Source organism: Hibiscus syriacus, unplaced genomic scaffold, assembly GCF_006381635.1.
Source record: "Hibiscus syriacus cultivar Baekdansim isolate YM2019G1 unplaced genomic scaffold, ASM638163v2 tig00113725_pilon, whole genome shotgun sequence".
Taxonomy (NCBI): domain Eukaryota; kingdom Viridiplantae; phylum Streptophyta; class Magnoliopsida; order Malvales; family Malvaceae; genus Hibiscus; species Hibiscus syriacus.
Window position 1 is genome coordinate 3026702 of NW_024063471.1, and position 20863 is coordinate 3047564.

The 20863-nt window shown below is 33.1% G+C and overlaps 2 protein-coding genes across 2 annotated transcripts; both read right to left on the bottom strand.

Moving 5' to 3' along the window:
• Positions 1-1138: 1138 nt before the first annotated feature.
• On the bottom strand, positions 1139-2158 carry LOC120187518 (protein BIG GRAIN 1-like E). The gene has a single exon (XM_039191225.1). The coding sequence runs from the start codon at positions 2055-2057 to the stop codon at positions 1212-1214; it is 846 nt and encodes a 281-aa protein (XP_039047156.1). The 5' UTR covers positions 2058-2158; the 3' UTR covers positions 1139-1211.
• Positions 2159-7071: 4913 nt separating this feature from the next.
• Positions 7072-9798, bottom strand: LOC120187488 (ACT domain-containing protein ACR4-like). Its single transcript, XM_039191196.1, has 8 exons — positions 9752-9798; positions 9342-9414; positions 9212-9257; positions 9013-9127; positions 8838-8905; positions 8159-8749; positions 7974-8078; positions 7072-7413 (listed from the first exon to the last, which is right to left on the bottom strand). Exons 1-8 carry the CDS (start codon positions 9753-9755, stop codon positions 7072-7074), a joined length of 1344 nt encoding a protein of 447 aa, XP_039047127.1. The 5' UTR covers positions 9756-9798.
• Between the last annotated feature and the right edge of the window lie 11065 nt (positions 9799-20863).

Below are 20863 nucleotides of genomic sequence, written 5' to 3' on the forward strand. Positions count from 1 at the left end.
TAAAATATCGATACGTACAATTTCGAAACCTATTGCTTTAAAGTAATAGGTAAATTAACAATGTGCATGGTAAATGTTTCTACTGGTATAATGAAAACAGGCTTGAATGTACAAGTATAGATATTGTCATGTAAGTATTGATTCTTATGATTTCAAAACCTATTACTTTAAAGTAATAGGTAAATTAACAATGTACACGGTAATATATTGATAATATTGATAACAAATCAAGTAATTAATCTATTTTGTTATCGTCAGATTTCTAAGGCCCATCAGCTTTTAATAGGCACTACTTATTATATTAAATAAGCGCTACTTGTTATGTTATTATGGTTGATAATGTGTCCAGTAATTAACCTATTTTGTTATCGTCGGATTTCTAAAGCTCCATCAGCTTAAACTTTGGTAACATTTTAGGCGCTACCTAATATGTTGATAATATTGATAACAAATCAAGTAATTAACCTATTTTGTTATCGTTGGATTTCTACGGCCTTATCAACTTTAAACAGGCGCTACCTATTACATTAAATAAACGTTACTTGTTATGTTATTATTATTGATAATGTTTCCAGTAATTAACCTATTTTGTTATCGTCGGATTTTTAAGGCTCCATCAGCTTAAAATTTGGTATCACTTTAGGTGTTACTTCATCTGTTGATAATATTGATAACAAATCAAGTAATTAACATATTTTGTTATCTTCGGATTTCTAAAACCCCATCAACTTTAAAAAGGCGTTACCTATTACGTTACATAAGTGCTACTTGTTTGCTATTATGGTTGATAATGTTTCTAGTAATTAACCGGTTATGTTAAAGTCAATAATTTTTTGGCGCATTTTACATACGACTATAACATTTCCGGTTATTACCATTATTATTACTAACACAAATAGCATTTCCAGTGAAATTATATAACATTTCTGATAGCGCTTTTAATCGGCACCTATTTAACCAGTCAGATCATTTTTTTAGCTGTATTTTAACAGTCTCATAATAGAACCTCCCTGTAAATCAAGTTCATTGAACTTGCTGCAGAAAGAAAAGCAAACATTCCAAACTGTACCATATGGATTAAGGAAAGACAAGCAAACATTCCAAACTATAATATGCAGCGAAAATAAAAGATATATATCAGTTATCACAGTCTTCAATGGCGATGGAAAACAAAATGAACACAGATTTTTAAAGAAAAAAGTGTACAAGTCTCAAAGGGCACCATTGGAAACCGGTGCTCCCCTCTTGAAGCTATCCATGTTCGTAGTTTCAAACACAGGCAAACCACTGGAATAGCTTCCTAAATCATAGCTTTTCAACTCGAAAAGATCGGAGCTCGAATCACTATCTGCACCATCAGCAATCTCACAAAACTTCCGGCCGAAACCCTTCTCTTCTGATTCATACCGATCAACCCTAACGTTCCTGTTATTCATATCCCGATGATGGGTATCGAGATTCTTGTATTTTTCTAAAATCCCATCAATGAACTTCGAATTCTCATTCCTTTTTTCATTCAAAAGATCACTACCTTTGTAGTTTTTTGTAGGAGTGGCCGCTGCATAAGGAGGTGGTGTTCTGAAACCAGAGCTGGAAGAAGAATAAAACGACTTCGTATCGTCGCTACGGAAATGGCTAATACTCATCCTCCTTTTCCTTCTTCCACCACCGGGGCTTTCTTCTTCACCCTTCATGGATTGTGTGGTACAGGATTTAGAGTTTTTCTTCTTTTTGGAACCCGTTTGATTGAAAAGTGAGTTCAAGAAGCTGGCGAGCTTACCACCCGGTGAACTCGGTTGCTTGTGTTTTTGCTCTTTGTTGTTAACTCGTTTTTCCGACGAATGAGACTGTTGAAGAAGAGGGTTTCTTCTCATCGGTACGTCCAAGCTGATCCGACCTCCTTTCGGAGGCTGCCTCTCGTCCCGTGTGATTTTTTGGCTGATTAGTGTTGCACAATTGTAGCTTGCTGCTTCGTTGTAGCACGAGAAATACTTTGCGGCCTCGAACACGTCGAGCTCGCCGGAACCATTCCGGCAACGGAATGAGTTCTTCGGCATTGTAACAGAGTTTGAATCTTAATAACGCAAATGCGAATGGTATTTAAGAGTATATCATGAGGTTCATAAGATTTCTATTTATAATCAATAAAACTGTAAGGTGAAGGAGAAAGGGTTTGGAATGATTGAGTAGTGGTAAGGGTGTAGTTTTATAACTAGGTTGTTCCAACTATTCAATTTTTTTTTTAAATATTTGTATATTATCGATAATTTAATGAGTTATAAGCTATAAATGAAACGAAACATATCACGAGTTACTTGAATTTAATTTTGTTAGAGTTAGATCAACCTTTGAATTGAATGAATCTGATTCGAGTTTTTAACCAATCGAAGTGAACTACTTGATATCCGACTTAAACTCAAAAATAAAATATTTTTATTTTTATTTTTTTAAAATTAAATCATTAATAATATTAATATTTTTAGAGTTTTTAAATACAATATAATGTACTTAAGGTTCATGTTCGAATTCGAATTCGAGAGTAAATCGACCTAAGTTTGAGAATGTTTCAAGTTTAAATTTTTTCGAGTTTGAGTCAAGCTTAAAAATTTAATCTCGCTAGCTTGACAATTTTGAGCTTGCAAGTTTTCGAGTCGAGCTCGACTCAGCTCGTTTACAACCCTAGTCTCAGTGATAAAAAGAAATATTATTTTTATTAGTAGATTTGAATTCAACAAGATGTGTGATATCATAAATTAAAAAGATTCTTAAAAGATATTTTCTTATAATCAATATATACTAATAAAAAATTATATTACGGAAAAGGATGGCAAAGAGCATTGTTTTCCTTGGATTCTAGGGAGTGACACTGTTGTTGTTGGGCATGGCCGAATGTGGTTTACTTGGGCAAGCACGACTTTTGCATAAAAATCACTACAATTTAGAGCGTGGTAGATCCCACCAGTGCTCGCAATTCGTCCTTTAGATCAATAGATTTCACTCATAGATTCGTTCATCATGACCTTGAAAAATCATAGGTCCAGGAAGGTCCTACGTAATGAATCAGATGGCGTAGGAAGCATTTGGCTTCTTATGTTCTGACTAAGATCAAAATTATCCATTCGAAATTTCATTCAGTCAATTATACAATATATCTAAATTTAAATTTCAACATCCACTATATCATATAGAATGTAATCTTTCAAGATAACGAATATCATAACATAATTGTAGGCTAGTTGGGTAGCTATCGTTTGTCGTGAATCCCTAAAGCCACCTTGCATGGCCATGGTTATTTACTGAGTCCCATCTGTTGTTTTATGTCGTTCTTTGTTGTATCTGTATAGCTCATTTCGCTTTAAGGTTGGCATAGTGTAGACTAGACAAAGGAAATTCAGATTGAGCCGAGTTTGTAACACCCTCATACCGATGCAAGTGACCTAATCCGATTCGAGGTGTCACATTAGGACCACCAGAGTGATCCACAATAAAAATTCAAGAAAAAAATAATTTTTTTTGTTACAACGTATAAAATCATAAAACAATTTATAAAAAAAACACAAGTTCAGAAAACCATTCATATATTACAATCAGAATTAAAATCATACAAGTTTCAGACTTAGTACATTTATAAAAAATCAAATATGACCTACATGTCCCTTAATTACACATTGTATCGTACTCTGCAAGCAAAGCCGAAGGAACTCCCAAAACTGAAGTTGATAGCTACACTTGATTGATTCTTTTAACCTGAAATAGTGAGTAAAGAGTGAGCTTTGGGAAGTTCAGTAATAGATAACTACCAGATGAATGCAATAGGCCATAAGGTATAAGGTAAAGCATAAATTCCTTATCGGGACAGTCATTATCAGATTCTAGCAGTGAATTCAGAATCCATTAGCTAAGTCTTCGGTTACAACCAGGAATTTACGGTCTGAAGGAAGTATACAGAGAGAGACATATTCAGAAGATTGAATTGGGGAGTCTAGTGTGTTCTAACAAAATAGAGAAATTTGTACAAATCCTTTAAAAACATTAGCAGTTTAAAACATATTTTAAAACCATAGTAATACCCTCCAACCGAACACCGATATATAGTTCCTCATAATTGCATCCATAAGGACTTACCCTAGGCCCATTAGGTGTAGGTGCCAACCTAAGGGAATATTTTGGGGCCTGAGAACCTACCCAATGGAGTACTTTAGGACCTAAGAGCCTACCCAATGGAGTACCTTAGGGCCTTAGAGCCTACGCAAGGAAATGCCTTGGGGCCTCAGAGCCTAGCCAACGTCACCTTTGGTCCGCAAGAAAATACCAGCTTGATCAGAGCTAAGCCTCCATACTTCAGAATCCTACTCAGACGATATCTCAATAATCGGTTCATACATAAACATTAGATTTCATGATCTATAAATCAAGAATGATTATATTTTCCAATGAAAACAAGTAACCAGAGAACAAATATCATGTAACTATAGTTCATAAACAATAAATCAGTAAATTAGAATATCATCTGCCCTGCCCTTGCCCAGTATAATACGGCTGCCCTCTCTTTTGAAAGCTTTGGGTGCTAGTAACAAAGTTTATTTTAAAAATAATTAGGATTTATGTGATTATCCTTTTAATAAAAACCATCTCATGTTCCAAGCTTCTGATAGCAGATTTCAGAGCATTAGTTTCCTAATCAAGACTTGGATATAGTATTTAAAAAAATCATTTTCAGGTGACTGTGTTTATAAGTTATGAGAATTAGTTCATATTTATAATCGGACACATTAAAATCTTAAAAGAATAAGTATTTTTAATAAGACAAAAAGTAAAAAATATTTAGTTTTAGAGAAAAAGGGTGATCAAGAACTTATGCAACCACCATTAGATTGGTCCAAAACTGAAATGTAACTCAAACCATAAACAACTAGATATTAAAAGGAAGAGCTTATGTAACCATGTAATAAAATTCAAACCTTGAAAAATCATAGGTCCAGGAAGGTCCTACGTAATGAATCAGATGGCGATAGGAAGCATTTGGCTTCTTATGTTCTGATTAAGATCAAAATTATCCATTCGAAATTCCATTCAGTCAATTATACAATATATATAAATTTAAATTTCACATCCACTATAGCATATAGAATGTAATCTTTCAAGATAACGAATATCATAACATAATTGTACGCTAGTTGGGTAGCTATCGTTTGTCGTGAATCCCTAAAGCCACCTTGCACGGCCATGGTTCTTTACTGAGTCCCATCTGTTGTTTTATGTCGTTCTTTGTTGTATCTGTATAACTCATTCCGCTTTAAGGTTGGCATGGTGTAGACTAGACAAAGGAAATTCAGATCGAGCTGAGTCGTATGTTCTTTGTTGTATCTGTATAGCTCATTTCGCTTTAAGGTTGGCATGGTGTAGACTAGACAAAGGAGATTCGGATCGAGCCGAGTCGTATGGGCAACCGTGGTGGGTTTAGAAGTACATTACATATATGTTCTCTTCAGCACATCCAAAATCCTGGTTTGGGGAGCAAAGGTCCAGTACAAGACCCCACAAGTTACAAAACATGGAATTTGTGTCTGATTTGGAATATCTTGGTTGGCCAGTTCTCTTAGAGGGTTTATGCAATGCCTGATTTGAAATATCCAGTTGGAAACTTTGAATTATATTAGAGTAAATGTACATTTTAAAATTCAAAATTTCTTTTAAATTATTTATTTTATCGGTCAGCATATATCAACGAAAACCAATAAAAGGAAGGACGAGAATTAAAAATTTAAATATGAATTTTAAATAAGTACATGTCTTTTAATAGTTGGGTTGATGATAAGGTAATATCTATTTAAAATCTTTCTTAACCATTAACAACAAATACCGTCTACAGACACAACTGAAAGAACCCAAAACTTCAAAAAAAAAAAACATTTCATCTAATTACTAAACACATAATTTTTTCTAAAAACTAAGTATACTAAGGCAGGAAGGTTTTCTCCATTTAGATATTATACTTGATGCATTGCTTTCGAAACATCACAATGATTTAACATTTTAATTTTTTTAATAGTTCATAATGATTATAGGGTAATATATATTTATAATTTTTTAGCTATTGACAAATCGTATTTTGGTAACTTAATTTACCATTTACCACATAGATTATTTAATAGGATGCTTAACCTCTTATGTTGTGTAACTTAATTTTCAACTTTCATAATCCATATGGGCATTTAATATGATTATATTGTCATAAATATTTAAACTTCTATTATAAAATTATTAGTATTTTTTGTCAAAAAAAGTATTCGTATTTTGGTGTTTTCGAATGTTTAATATATTGTTTTCTTATTCTTAACTCCTTCAATTCTTGACAGCATAGGAATCAAAGCCTTAAAGAAATGAAATGTCTTGGAGTAAGAGCAATGGCAAGAAGATTCAAACCAAAAAACTTGGTACAAGTTGGAAATGGGAACTCAAGAAATGATTTGCAAAGGCCACCACCAAAGCAGCCATACTTATTTGCGTGTCCAATGGCTGATTTGGTGGGTGGGCTCATCAGTCAGCCTAAAGTCCTTACCCACCCCTTTAAATAATATAATACTATCGAAAACAAGGACAATAGTCCAAAATTACAGTCAAAACGTAAAGCAAATAGTGTCATCAGGCACATAAACAATAAACAGAAGGGTGACCTAGGCAGGATAAATAGTGGGTGATCAAAATGGAACTAAAACATAATGTTAACAATGATTTTAATAGAAAAAATAGTTGGATAACAAAAATGAAATCAAAGTGCTAGTTGAGTGACTAAAATAAAATTTACCATAATGAAAATAAGGGTAAATAGCCAATGAAGATTGAAGAAACTTATCATGTAGTAAATAAGTCGACTGTTTCATTTTTCAGCTTTTGGTGGATCCAACTATAGATTGGATACACAGTAAATAGCACAGATGAGTCTGCATATTTACATTTCTACCTACGTCTCTTAATATCCATTACCACAACTGATAAACGATTCCCTAGACCAGACTAGATCTAAAGCTATATGGGTTTTCATTTACATCCATATATATATATATGTTCCTAGGAATATGATCTGACCAAGCTGAAGTTGACAAAAGAGCTTGACTTGAAGAGACCACCAAAAAGGAACCTAGTTGGAGATTCCTGGGAAACTGGTTTGATGTCTTCAGGGTTGCCTTTAACTTTTAGTATGGTCTGGCCTATAACTTGTCTGATAGAATCTATGGTCTTAGCATCAACAGGATAACCAGACGTATCGCGAACATAGAATGTGTTAACCGCTTTGCCTGCCTTTGTTGTTACTTCAGCTCGGGTGACGGTAAGGCTGCTCTCGCGGAAGATCCGAGTTACATCGGACAGCAATCCAACTCTGTCGGTCGTGCAGAGTTCGAGCTTCAAACCCTGGATAAGAGACAAGTGGGTTAGCAAGGCAACCTATGTAACTCCGACTCAAATATGAATCGAACATAAGTGTCGGACACGAATACTTCAAGAAAACGAACGAGTCTGAGCATATAGAGGGAGACGACTAGATAATGAGATAACATAATTTGACAAAGGAGTCAAACATGTAGCAGCTAGAGATCTTTGACTGGAGGGTCTGCTACACTGCTCATGTTTTGAATATGGCTACATATTGTTATATCATAATAATATCTTTTCATATTTATTAAACATTTTGTGTCAATTTCAGTACCAAACTATTTAGATAGCTTCTGGGAACTTGAAAGAGGGACCATTAACTGTAAACAAATTCCAGAGTATGAGATTAATTTATTCACAAGCAGCAGAATAGTACATACACATGAAAAATGATTCCTTCAAATTATATTATTTTATACAAATTAAAGCTGTATAAAACACTATGAAAATGCTGATACTTTTGATGTCATGACATGCATCATCCAGATAAAACAATTCTGTTGTCTGAAATAATAATCCAATTATGAAAGGGCATTCACCTCAGATACCCTTCTGGCAATTGCTGCTTCAAGACACTGAGTTACCCTTTCTCTCTCAGCATCCGATTTCACCGGGGATCCATCGATATGCCGAATGTAATATTCCTATGAAAATAACAGACTTTTAATCCCAATACTTGAGGGAACAAGCTATATAAAAGGAGAGCATAAAAGAATGGAGTTACCTGATACGAATCAGGTCCCAAAGTATCGATATTTGCATGAAAAACTACATAGTCCATATCTGTTAAGGTGCAAACCGTATCGAAGAGAAGTTTCGGTCTATCTTTACACCTAATTGTAACCACTGAATAGTCCTTATCATACCAATTAACGACATCGACATTTGGCCTTTGCCTGTCGTCCAAGACATCTTCCCCGATTCGTTCGTAATCCCTATCGGCAAACATCATCTGATGAAGCCTTCTATCAGTATGTGTGACCGAGTGGGAGACCACAGTTTTGGCTAAGCTGGATTTGTTGCTACCCTTGAGCACATTGCAAAGAAGTGTCTTTATCCTCGACAGTCTTTCGGGGTCGGTAATCGCGGTTTCCGTTTCCTCATCGGTCACTTGCATCACAGCCGCAGCACGGGTGTTATGTGTCCAAACTTCAGCATTTACTACATTGCATTTAAGATGCTTCAGGACAGCACTCACTTCAGACAGCAATCCCGGCCTGTCGCTTCCTGTTAACTCGATTGCGGTGTGGTCCATTGATTGCTTCACCCCAACAGATCTCATTGAAGGTGTGAAACAAGATTCTGGTCCTAGAGACTACAGACCAAAACAATTAATTAGTACAAAAAAACCAGGAAAGTGAGAGGGAGAAAAGGGGAAATAAATCAAAATTTGTACTGCTTACCTTCCTTATATAATCTAGAATCCCTTCATCTAGGATTTTGTTTCCATCATGATCAGTAACATTGAAAACTGGTTTAAAAACAACAAATTTTAGAATCAAATGACTACTTCTAAAAAGAGTGTATATATATATATATATATATATATATATATATATATATATATATGTATCTTACCATCCATGAACCAATTGCCATCAGAAGATATGTAAGCCTTAGTAATGATAAGATTAATATCAGTGAGGATTTGTACAACTTCAAGAAGGATTCCATGTTTGTTTGCACTATCAACCTGCATTAAGAAAATCAAATGAGAATTAAAGAAGCATAAAAATGAAGGGGAAGATGTTCAAATAGTGGAAATATATATACATACACTTATCACTGTTGCATTCTTGCAGGCTTCATTATCAATCACAACCCTGAGAAGAAAGGTTAGAAGAGAATATTTTTTCCCCATAACTCTAATGAGAAAACAATAAAGAAGACGAGTTTTTTTCGGTTACCTGGGTGGATTCATTCTTCTAATGAGTTTCTCATATTCATCGTCCATGTCATGGGAAAAGCTCATGTTCATCTCTGAAAAAACAAGAACGAAAAGATTCAGCCAATGCTAGAAAGTAAGGATAATAGTTCAAAAACAAAAGCAACCAATACAAAAACTAGAACCGAAATCCTCTGCAAAACCTTAAAAAAACGCAAACTTTGAGCAGAGGAAATAGAAAAGTAGTTGTCTACGTGTTGGTAAATTGGTTTAAGAAGAAGAAGAAACACTCCCATCCATATCAAAACATGGAGAAGAGGAGAAACAATAGTAGAAATCAAACTCGGGCTTTGAAAATTTTCAGTATGAACAAAAACAAACCCACACTCTTAAAAAACAAAAGAACAGAGGAGATGGAGAAACAATTGCTACCCATTATAGATTTTGGTTTGTTTGAGAAAACTTGGTTTCTGTCTCTTTGATTCTGTGTTTAGGAAAGAAAGGGCTTTTCTTTTTCTTGTTCAGTAGTCTATGGCTATGCAATAGTATGAGAAAAAAAATGCAGGAAACTCTCTATTTATATACAAAAAGAACAAGAATCTTTAGACTCCCCTGAATCCTCCCACTCTTTTTAAGGCAAATCAAATACCATAAAAATTAAAATTTTGATAAATAGTAATACTAATATCATATAATTCTTGACTCAGATTCAGATTCAGTCTCAGACACAACCCGACACGACACCTCAAAAACATGCAACTTCAGCAAACACACACGCCGGCGTACATTAAAGAAGTGGCAGCTGGGCATACCAATGATCGAAGAACAGGACGAATTTTAATTTTAGATTAATATACCATATAAATTATTATTTTGTAATAAAGAAAAGTATAAACCAAACCATATTGATGAATACAATTCGAACATAATTCTATTATCAAAATAAATTTGGAGGAAATCCCTACATCTGGTTTATACCCAAAATAGACGAGTGAAGAGAGTTTTAGTCAACTCTATTATTTTTTAATAAAATTTGAAGAAAATAAAATTGCATACAATTTATATAAATATAAAGGTTAAATATTAAATCTCCCATATTTAAGAAACTTGCCATATAACAAAATTTTGACGGATATTAGATTTGTTTGCATAAATATTTTTCATCTATTTATTTCATAATTTAAATAAAAAATAATCCCATTATATCATAAAGAAAATATAAAGATAATGAATTATTTCATCAAATAAAGTTATTATATTTTCAAATACTCGAATTAAACAAATTGATAATTCAATTTTAGATGGGGCAAAGTGAATTAAGTTGGGGTCATTGAAAGAATTAACCCACGTGTTTAATTAAAGCAGAGTTGCTGGCAGTAGGTTTGGACCGTCCTATGTTTATGGAATTTGTTTTAGCTGAGCTGTCGTGTTGAGATTGGTTGGTTTTTCAGGTTTTAAGGCTGTCTTTAAACTCCCTAAACCCTAGCCTTTTTCACTAGAAGGAAAAGTTAGATTTAGCCACAAATTTAGTAGAAAAACGTGGCATTATTTCCCTTGATTACACTTAACTCCCGACTAAAGAGAGTTTAGGACTAGTCGTTTAAATTAATTGTGTATAATTAAAGTTGAATTAATAGCACTAAAAACTGCTGGATACGTTAATAAAGTATTATTTTAAAAAAAATTAACAAAAATATAATTAGGGGGAAGAATTATGAACGCGAAACATAAAATATATTTAAAAAACTAAGTTATAGAACATTACTTTATCAAGTCTTCAATTTAATAGTTCTTTACTTTTATATTTTCTTAATTTTCTCACACCTTTCTTTATTTTTATAATTGGTTGCCTTTTACAAGCCAGTGCCATTCCATTTTGGAATCTGAAATAAATTCAATTGATTCTTATAATATTTATGTCAATAATTTAATTAAATGTATCAACCAATATTTTCTTAATTTTTTGGACATATTCTACATGCCAAATTATATATGTATATATTAGGGGTGAAATCATTTTAGTTCCATAAGATTTTTGAGTCATATGTGATGATTTGATTTGATTTGATTCTCGAGTTTTATTTTCCTAATTTTTAATTTACTTTCACAAAATATTTTTATAGTTTTCTATCATTTAATAACATTTTAAAACCTTTATATATATATTATAAATTATTTTAAATAAATAAATTTTACATTATGAAAATAATAATTTAATTTAATTTAATTCAAATAATTACAATTTTCAAATTAATAAATCATTAGGATTAAAAATTAATTTTTGATTGTTTGATTTTCTCCAAACATACTCATTTTCTTATTAATTTGAAATGAATATAATATAATATCTATTTGAAATACTTTCAATCGGGGATGGATTTAGGAGGTAGGGGTGAAAATTTAAAATTATCATATATTTTAGATTTTATCTGTATATTTTATATTGAAAATATGTTTTTATTCCCTTAATATTTTATGATATTTTATGAATTCGTCATTTATTAAAATTTTAAAAATTACTCCTTAACATAAAATTATACATTCATCCATATAATTTTAACTAGTTATTAATGAATATTCATACAATTTTATAGACTAGGTGCTAAAATATGAAAGTATAATGTGCATGATATATTGATTCATATACGAATGTATGCACATTGTCTTGCCAGCCCACCGATGCGTGTTTTAGGGTGTGGATGTCGGGATCTTGTCGCACTCCCTTGCCCACGTTTATGAGTTCTAAAACTACTTTGAACCCTGGTTTTAAGCTTACCATCTACTTATTCCGATCCGCAACAGACAAAGTCTGTATTTATTTATTTATGTTTCATGTTTGTCTTGTTTGGTTAAAGGCTCAAGGTCGTGCAACTCTTGGGGATTTAAATCCCACAAATAAATTATAGGATAAACTATAAATCTAGTACTTAAATTATTACTTTTGTTCTATTTGATACTTAAATTTTATTTTTTTTAAATTCTACTTAACATTTTAGCACCCGTCGTTAAAAACTTAATCTGTTAATGTGACTTTTTTTTATTTTTCAATGATGATGTGACATTACCTTATGATGATACGTCAATACTACTGTAAAGTTTTTTAAAAGAACATAAACTAAACGTTTAATATGATTTAAAAAATAGAAAAGTTTATATAACAAAACAGAATAAAACTAATAGTTTGGGCATTAAATGTGTAGTCTACCCTAAATTATAAGTTGCTTCTTTCATGAAGGTTATTCTTACACCTTCCAGCTAATATCTTCCTCATATATCATTTTAAAATGAAATCTCTTTTAATGCTTAATGACTTTGTTGAACGCCTTTCATTTTCTTTTAAGAATATTCTATCAAATATGTTTATCAGATAATTGATTCAATTTTTAATAATAATTAGTTCTGTCGGAAAATATTGAATACTTCGAAATTTTGAGAGGTATTATTTATTGGTAAAATTGAAGCTTTGAATAATACAATTTTAGTTTTATATTCTACACCACAATACCTTTAAAATGATATATAATATATTTAAAATAGTTAAGTGGTAATAAGTAATTCATGCTAAAGTAAATTATATGCAAATATTATTGCAAAAAAATATATATGGTGCTTAAAACACTTTAATCTCAGAGGGAAAGAGTATGAGAATTTGAAAGGTATTTTGATTTTTTCTTATCATATAATATTTTTGAAACACTTATTTTTGTATATTTTTAATGACATGGTTGTTTGTCTATTTTTATGGTACAATTTTATCTATCATTATGATAGTTTGATGTTTCGTGTTACATTCGTCACGGTACACCTCTTGATTAGGAAAGATTGATGATCCTGTATAGTTAAATTCTCTTTTGCGACATTTTGTTAGTGCATTTAGAATCATTCGCTGAATAATTTGATATATTGGTTCTCTTAATTTCTACAGCTACGTCAATATTGTGTATAGGTTTCAATAGACTTGGAGATCATTGATAGTTGCTAGAATATTTTTTTGAAAAATTAATCCTAATCTTACCTAGAGGGGAGGGGAATAGGAGACTCTAGGGGAGGAAGAGAGGTGTTCTATATGAGCCTAAAATTCATTACTTAAAGAAATATAAGAGAACAAATATGAACAGTTTGATCAACCAACCAAATATACTATGTCAAAAATCGAATTGATTTTAAAACTTAAAAAGCGGATAAAAATATTTTCATCAAATGTTAAAAAATTTATAGTAATTTATATATGTATTAATACATGTCAAAGAAAATTAATACATTTTGAGTGTATATTCAACGTATTACAATATTATAATAGTTATGTATCTTCAATATCATTTTCATATACTTAAAAAGATTCCTTTCTTTAAATACTGTATTTTGTATAATGTTTTTCTTAATGTTTATTCTATTTTCATAGGAGAAATTGCTGAGATAATGTAAGTGAGATTTTTTAATTCTCAATATAGTTCATCTCGAGGATTATTTCTTCATCTAGGGTGAATTGAACAGTACCAACCTAAATACGCCAGGGGCTCCACGCGTCTTCAAACTAAATATGAAGACTCCACAACTGCGTGATGTCTTTAGGTAAATGAAGAAGATTCCACGATTGCATGGCGTCTTCAGGTAAATTGAGAAGACTCTAAGAGTGCACGGTGTCTTCAGACCAATAAGAAATCCTAATTCGAGAAATAATATAATGAATGTATTATATGGCAAAATTATTTTTCCCACGACCTATATTAGCGAGAAACTGAACATGTAACCCTCATTCAATTGCAGTCCTAGTCAGCAATGATTGAAGAAATGTATGTCGTCGTTCATATCACCATGGAAATGTATCTGACAATAATAATTTTATACAAAATTTTCCCTCTATTGTCTCATTTCTCTCATTATTTCAATTTGAAATATTTTAAAATTTATGCATTAAGAAGTAAAAATGATTAATTTTTCTGTCGTTTTTAACTAAACACGTCATTAAAAATTATTTTCTTTTTCACTTAAACAAACATACTCAAACTATTAATAGATTGATAGTAGTCGTGATGAAGAATATGGAAATGCAATATGTTCAATAGATCGAACAATATGTAAAAACATTATACTTTATAATATATATTATATTAATAAAATAAAGGGTAAACTGCAAGTTTAGTACCCCGATTATTATTTTGGTTTTGTTTTAGTTACCTAATTATTATTTTCAAAATTATACCTAACATTATGTTTTGGTTTCATTTTGGTCACCCACTATTAAAAAATTAAGAGAACTTCTAACACTTCCTTGTGACGTTGTCAGAAGCAGATGATCGCCTTAGTTGAAGATGGCACATATCCTAGCTCATAGCAAAAATGAAAGACAATTATGTTAGAAGAATTGATCACTTCTTAAGTGTCCATCTAGTTGTGGCATAATGAAGAGAAGCCTTCAAGCTATTCGTTAACATTGCTGATTAGCAACACAAGAGTGAAGCCATTCGAGATTAAGATTTTGGCACGAAGAGAGCCATGAGTAACCACATTAGGGCTTTACTTAAACCAGATGTTGTTAAGATCACAAGATTCAAATCAAACAGACATGGTGAATGACCCCCCATCGCTTGGAGTGCCAGGCTCAAAAGATGAAAAAAAGGATCTTACCTTGAGAAATAAACCATTCATGCTTCAGTTGGAAGACCTATTCGGAGAAACAAATTTGGTTGAGCAATCAAGTCAGGGACAAAAATGGCATCAAGGCCATATACCTGGTCATAACAAGAATTTGAGAGAGAATGCATTTCCTCCGAAAAGAAGACAGAAAACAAAGACCACATGATGATCAGGTTGATCCTCCGAAGATTGCAAACCTGAGTGGGTAAGTTACTACGTCGATATTGAGGCTAGATCCATTCAAAGATGATCAAGTGAAGGAAGATTGATGTCTCCACTTTGATCCAGAAGAAGAATTAACGATCAACATTACATTTAGATTACATATCCATTATACTCACATTTCTTGCATCAAAACATATTTTTACAGATTTTTCAAGAAAAGAAGAGAAAGAAAAGACAAAATTCAAGCCTTGAATTTAGTGAATTATATTTTGAATGGTAGAACCTCAAGAATTGAGGAACCCAATCCATGGAAGAATCATTGTTTTGAAGCAGGGCATTTTAACCAATCGATATAATTTTAAAGAAGCTAGGTTTGATTTTTAGAGGTTTCTTGATGTTTTCAAATGAGTTTTTAGAAACTAAGCCTGATTTTCAAGGGTTTCTTGATGATGATTTCCAATGAATTTTTAAAAGAAGGTAAACCTAATTTTTAGGGGTTTATTAATGTTTTTAATTAAGTTTATAGAAACTAAGCCTGATTTTCAGGGGTTTCTTGACGATTGTTTCCAAAGAATTTTTAAATAAGCTAAGCCTAATTTTTAGGGGTTTCTTGATGATAACTAAAAACGAAAGATTTTAAGAAACTAAGCTTGATTTTCAAGGGTTTATTGATGAGTAAGTCCTTACGGCCATCAGTAAGCCTTTCGAGCATGATGCTTAAATCATTTGGGTCATCTATAACTCTTTCGAGCATGATGATAAGTCCATCGAGAAGGATGTTTTCAACATTTCCGTTGCTCGATTCACAACACTTTGAATTAGCAATGCCCCACTTAAGGGGTTAACAATTTCTATTACTCGATTGATAACATTTTGAATCAACAAAAGTCCTTTGGGCCATCAGTAAGTCTTCCGAGTATGACGCTTAAATCCTTCGGGTCATCTATAAGTCTTTCGAGCAAGATGATAAGTCGTTCGGGCCATCCATAAGATCTTCGGGCATGATGTTTTCACATTTCCTTTGCTCGATTCACAACACTTTGAATCAGCAACACATCACTCGAGTGATCAACATTTCCAGTGGAAAGATCATGATGAGAAGAACTCGTAGCTTGAAGAACTGAAGATGGAGTTAGCCAAGAGAACGAAGCAAGATGACATCATTTTCGGTAAGGACTCGACGATTCCACATAAAGAGTTAGATCATCATCACATTGGGTCATGTAACCCCCACAAACAGATAAGAGTAACCAGATCCGATTCGGGGTGTCACATTTGGGCCACCGGAGCGACCCACTGTAAAGATAGCGGAAAATTTAAAACTTTTCTTAAAACTTGTAAACTCATAAAATCATTTATGAGCACAAAATAAAAGTTATCTCTATTTAAAAATAAAACAAATTTCCAGACTCGTATATAAATCAAAATACAATTACATGCCCCCTAATCACATGTACCGTACTCTGCAAACAACACCGGAAGAACTCCCTTAATGAAGTCGATAGCTACACTGGTACAATTCTTTTAGCATGAAAAGATGAGTAATAGAGTGAGCTTTGGAAAGCTCAGTAATACAGAACTACCAGATGAACGTGCAGATACATATAAATATTTATATATCCTTATTGTTTCCGAACATTTACAGACTTTTATACTGAACAGAGATCCTATTGATATTTCAGGTGGTAACGGACAATGAGCTTTCAGTTCAGAGAAATATTTAGGATGACTGAGTTCAGGAGATCAGAATATGTTATCTAGTGTGTTCCCATAAAACCAATAAAAAGATACAAATATTTTAAAACATATATATATATACCCCCATCCGTCACGTACAAAATGTGTATGTTCCCTAGAACCATACAACCCCGTCACGTCCAGTAAGGCCCTGAGCACACAGCCGAGGAACCCGTAAGTAAGGCCCTGAGCACACAGCCGAGGAACCTCCAGGTATTCTTCCTCCAACATTAACCCCCCAAATAAAACATGTTCCGTCCGTAAACGGATATATCAAAAATCAAATCATAATTCACGTCAAGTATCATATCAAAATCCAGGTCAAGTATCAGATAAGAATCCAAGTCAAGTATCAGATCAGAATCCATGTCAGATATCAGATCATAATCCATGTCAAGTATCAGATCAGAAATCAAATCAAAAATCAGGTAAAATATTCATATGAGCAGGGAACACACCATAATTTACAGATAATATTCAAAGATATTGGATAACCTTAACAAGTAGAGGAACACGGATCTTCAGTATACCGATAGAATATCGAAATCTAGAATCACTATATGAAGAGTTCAATAACTGATAGAATCATTAGTTATTCAGAATGTGACTTGAGCTAATAAGGAAGAAATGAAGGTTTAGAACATTTATATTCTATGTCGATTGATCAGATTATCGGACAACTCTTAGATGAATAGTTCCCAGAACTAATGCCTGTCGATTAGTCAATTCATTGTTCTTCCAGGGTATTTATTCTTTAATACCACAAATTCTTGTCCATAGACCATATTTGGAATCATCGCTGAATAAATCTTCCAATGTCTTTATTTCATTTCCACGCTTCCACAATATCATGAAATCCTGGCGTACTTGATTAATTTGTTCATAACCCATTGTAATTGTACACTACGTAAACTCATCAGAGTTTCCAGACTTATCCAAATCACTTACTAAATCCTCAGTCATTGAGGTTACCTAGTTCATTTAGCAGTCATGTCCATTCCAATTACTTCAGGATTTTTCAGAGTAATTCAAACGTTCCTGAATTTCAGATACATTTTGTACTTCCATTCCATTCAATTTGGTCTTCGTGGTTGATTTGTCGAACAAACGTCCAATTCTTAGTACTGAATACGATCTAGAGCTGAGCTGAGCTGAATACTTCTAAAATTTATCATCGAGCCAAACTTGAGAAGACGAACACATGTTGCAGTAATATCTATGCCATTCAAGTATTGACATAACTTTAGGGTTGATCTACTCACTTAAATTGTTTTCCATTACCTTTAAAGGTAGTCCAATACCTGTGCTTACTTGGATTCCTTAATTAATCCAAGACATTTACTTAATTTAGGCCATAAGGTTATTTTGGTGTTCAGTTTTATTCCATTCATTTCAGAGTTCGAGGATATCCAATCATTCTTTAGCTTGGTGATATTCTTGGGTCATTTTCATTACAGGGGTATTTTGGTCATTTTACAAATTCAGTGTATTTCAATCATTTCCTTCCGTCCGATCTTACTATTAAATTCAATCTTATAATTTATTTCAGACATTTCGAACAATTATGACAATAGAAAAACCCCGACAAATTATTCTTCAGGTATTTACTCATAACTCGGATATTTCTGGGTCAAGTCCCTTCTTAGATTTTACAAACGGAATATCAGGAATTTTCCTGCACTAAGTCAGGATCTTAACTATTAAATCCGTACTTAATCGAGTTAAGTACGAATCCTCTAAGTATTTTCTCATTCAGAGTTAACTCAGACTATTCTACCTCTTAAGGGCATTTCAGTAATTTCTTAACCAGATAATTTCGATATTAGCTCTTAACGAAAATAATATAATTTAGAGATCCTATGATTAATTGCTTTCTTGAACACTCTCTGATCTTGAAACAGTTCTCTTAACAAACTTCTAGTATCCTTCACAAACTCTCATAGGATTAAAACCGGTTATCCATAATTTCCAAATAAAACTAACATTTATTATGCACATCAGTAGTTATATCGGATCAATATGACTTTTCAGAGTTATTAACCAACTTCCAGGGATAATTCTTGTCATCCTACAACATAAGGGTATTTTCGTAATTTTACCCTACCAGAATATTCTCATAATTTCCCATCCAAGTACCTTTAACATTTAATCTTTGATGATATAAAATATAATTTATAAATCCAAGTCTGATTTCTTTATCACTAATTACAAACTTGTAATTTAATTCTAACAATCTTTCAATCTCTTATATTAGTCATTCGATCCATATTCAGTTACCGAATTTCTACCACATTCATATCGAGTGTATAAATTAACCAACTCCACAAAAGTGACCGATATTATCTTATTCATGCATTTACCAATATTAACATGTTCCATAAAGCATAAAGAGGAAGTAAAGTATTACCTCGATTTCTGTGCAATACTGATCGACTATAAAAATTCCATCCGAATGCCTTTGATCTTCAATTCAACTTCCAATAATTCCTCAGATACATATCAACACAAATTATATAAAAAACAGAGCTTAATTACGATAAATGGATCGAATCGGGTGATAAATCAAATAAAAACAGCTTACCAGGTTTGAATTTGGTGAAACGGACTTCAGATTCGGATTCAGGACGTCGAAAGCACAAAATATGACTTTTAGAAAATTTGGAATTTTCGGTCAAAATCAAAGTCAACGGGTTTGACTGCCAATTTTGAGGCCTTCGGGTCTGAATTTTGAAAAACGGAGTGCGAAATCAGATTTGGAACGTCGAAAAATGTCAGGATAGGTATACTGGTCAAAGTCAAAGGTCGTTTAATGCCCGGTCAAAGTTTTGGTCAACACCGGTCAACGGGTCGGGTCAACGGGTCGGGTCAACGGGTCGGGTTATGACCGGTCAAACCAGTCAAATCAAGAGCAAAACCGGTCATTTTTTCTTCCTCACGCACAGTGGCGGCGCGTGGGGGTGCGTGAACAGTGCTTAATTCCAGGAAAAAAATTCTAAAAATTATTTTAAGCGATTTCGAGATACTTACAAAGCTCGGTTCAAATTTTTGAACGGTGGAGAGCTCGATTTCAATGAATCGAAAACTTTGACCGCTTCACCTCCTGACGCGCCGCAGTTTTCGGAGACCAAGGATGACACCGGCGGACTCGGAACGATGCAAGGAACACGATGGTGCGGGAGGTGTCGTAAACGGATACTCGGATCATCGTAAATCGATGAAAAACCAACTGAAATCGGGTTATTACCTTCGATACTTCCGACTGAAATTAACGACGAAAGGTGACGATTCATGACGAAAGGTTTGAGGGGTTTTGTTCCTCGCTCGACAACGAACACGATGGTGGTTTCGGCTCGTCGATCAGAGGTCGGACGGCGAGTAGATCGGAGTTGAAATTTGGTGATCGGGAGAGGAATTATGAGCATTTTTTGCAGAAAATGCACGGGAAATGGGGGTTATATTAACTCCTAAAGAAAAATGGTCAAATCATAAGTTTAGCCACTAAACTTCCTGCACTTCTTAAAACGATCTGCCAACTTTGAAATTTGACAATTTAATCCATTGTTTCTTTCAAAATGCCAATTAAATCCACCGCTTTATAATTTCTTAAATTTAGCCCCTAAATTAGGATGTTACAGGTTAACCATCAATTATCAGGTCGGATCAGCATTATCACTCTACTTGATTCCATCATAGAAAGAGGTGAATTGACAGTCCCAGCAAAGAGTTCGCAACTTGACAAGAAGAGACTAAGATGAAAAATGGTGCTTTGTGTTTTTGCACTATTCTTGTTTCATAGTAATTAGCAAAGAGGGATAGCTGTAATCACCATTTTTCAACCTACCTATATTATTATTATTATTAATATATCCATATTATAAATATTATTATTCAAACCACCATTACAAGCCCAAAAAAGAAAAAAAAGAAAAATCGGACCCATTTACAAATCCAAATCAAAACCCCAACTTCAAACCAAACCCAATCAAACCCAAATTGGAACCCTAA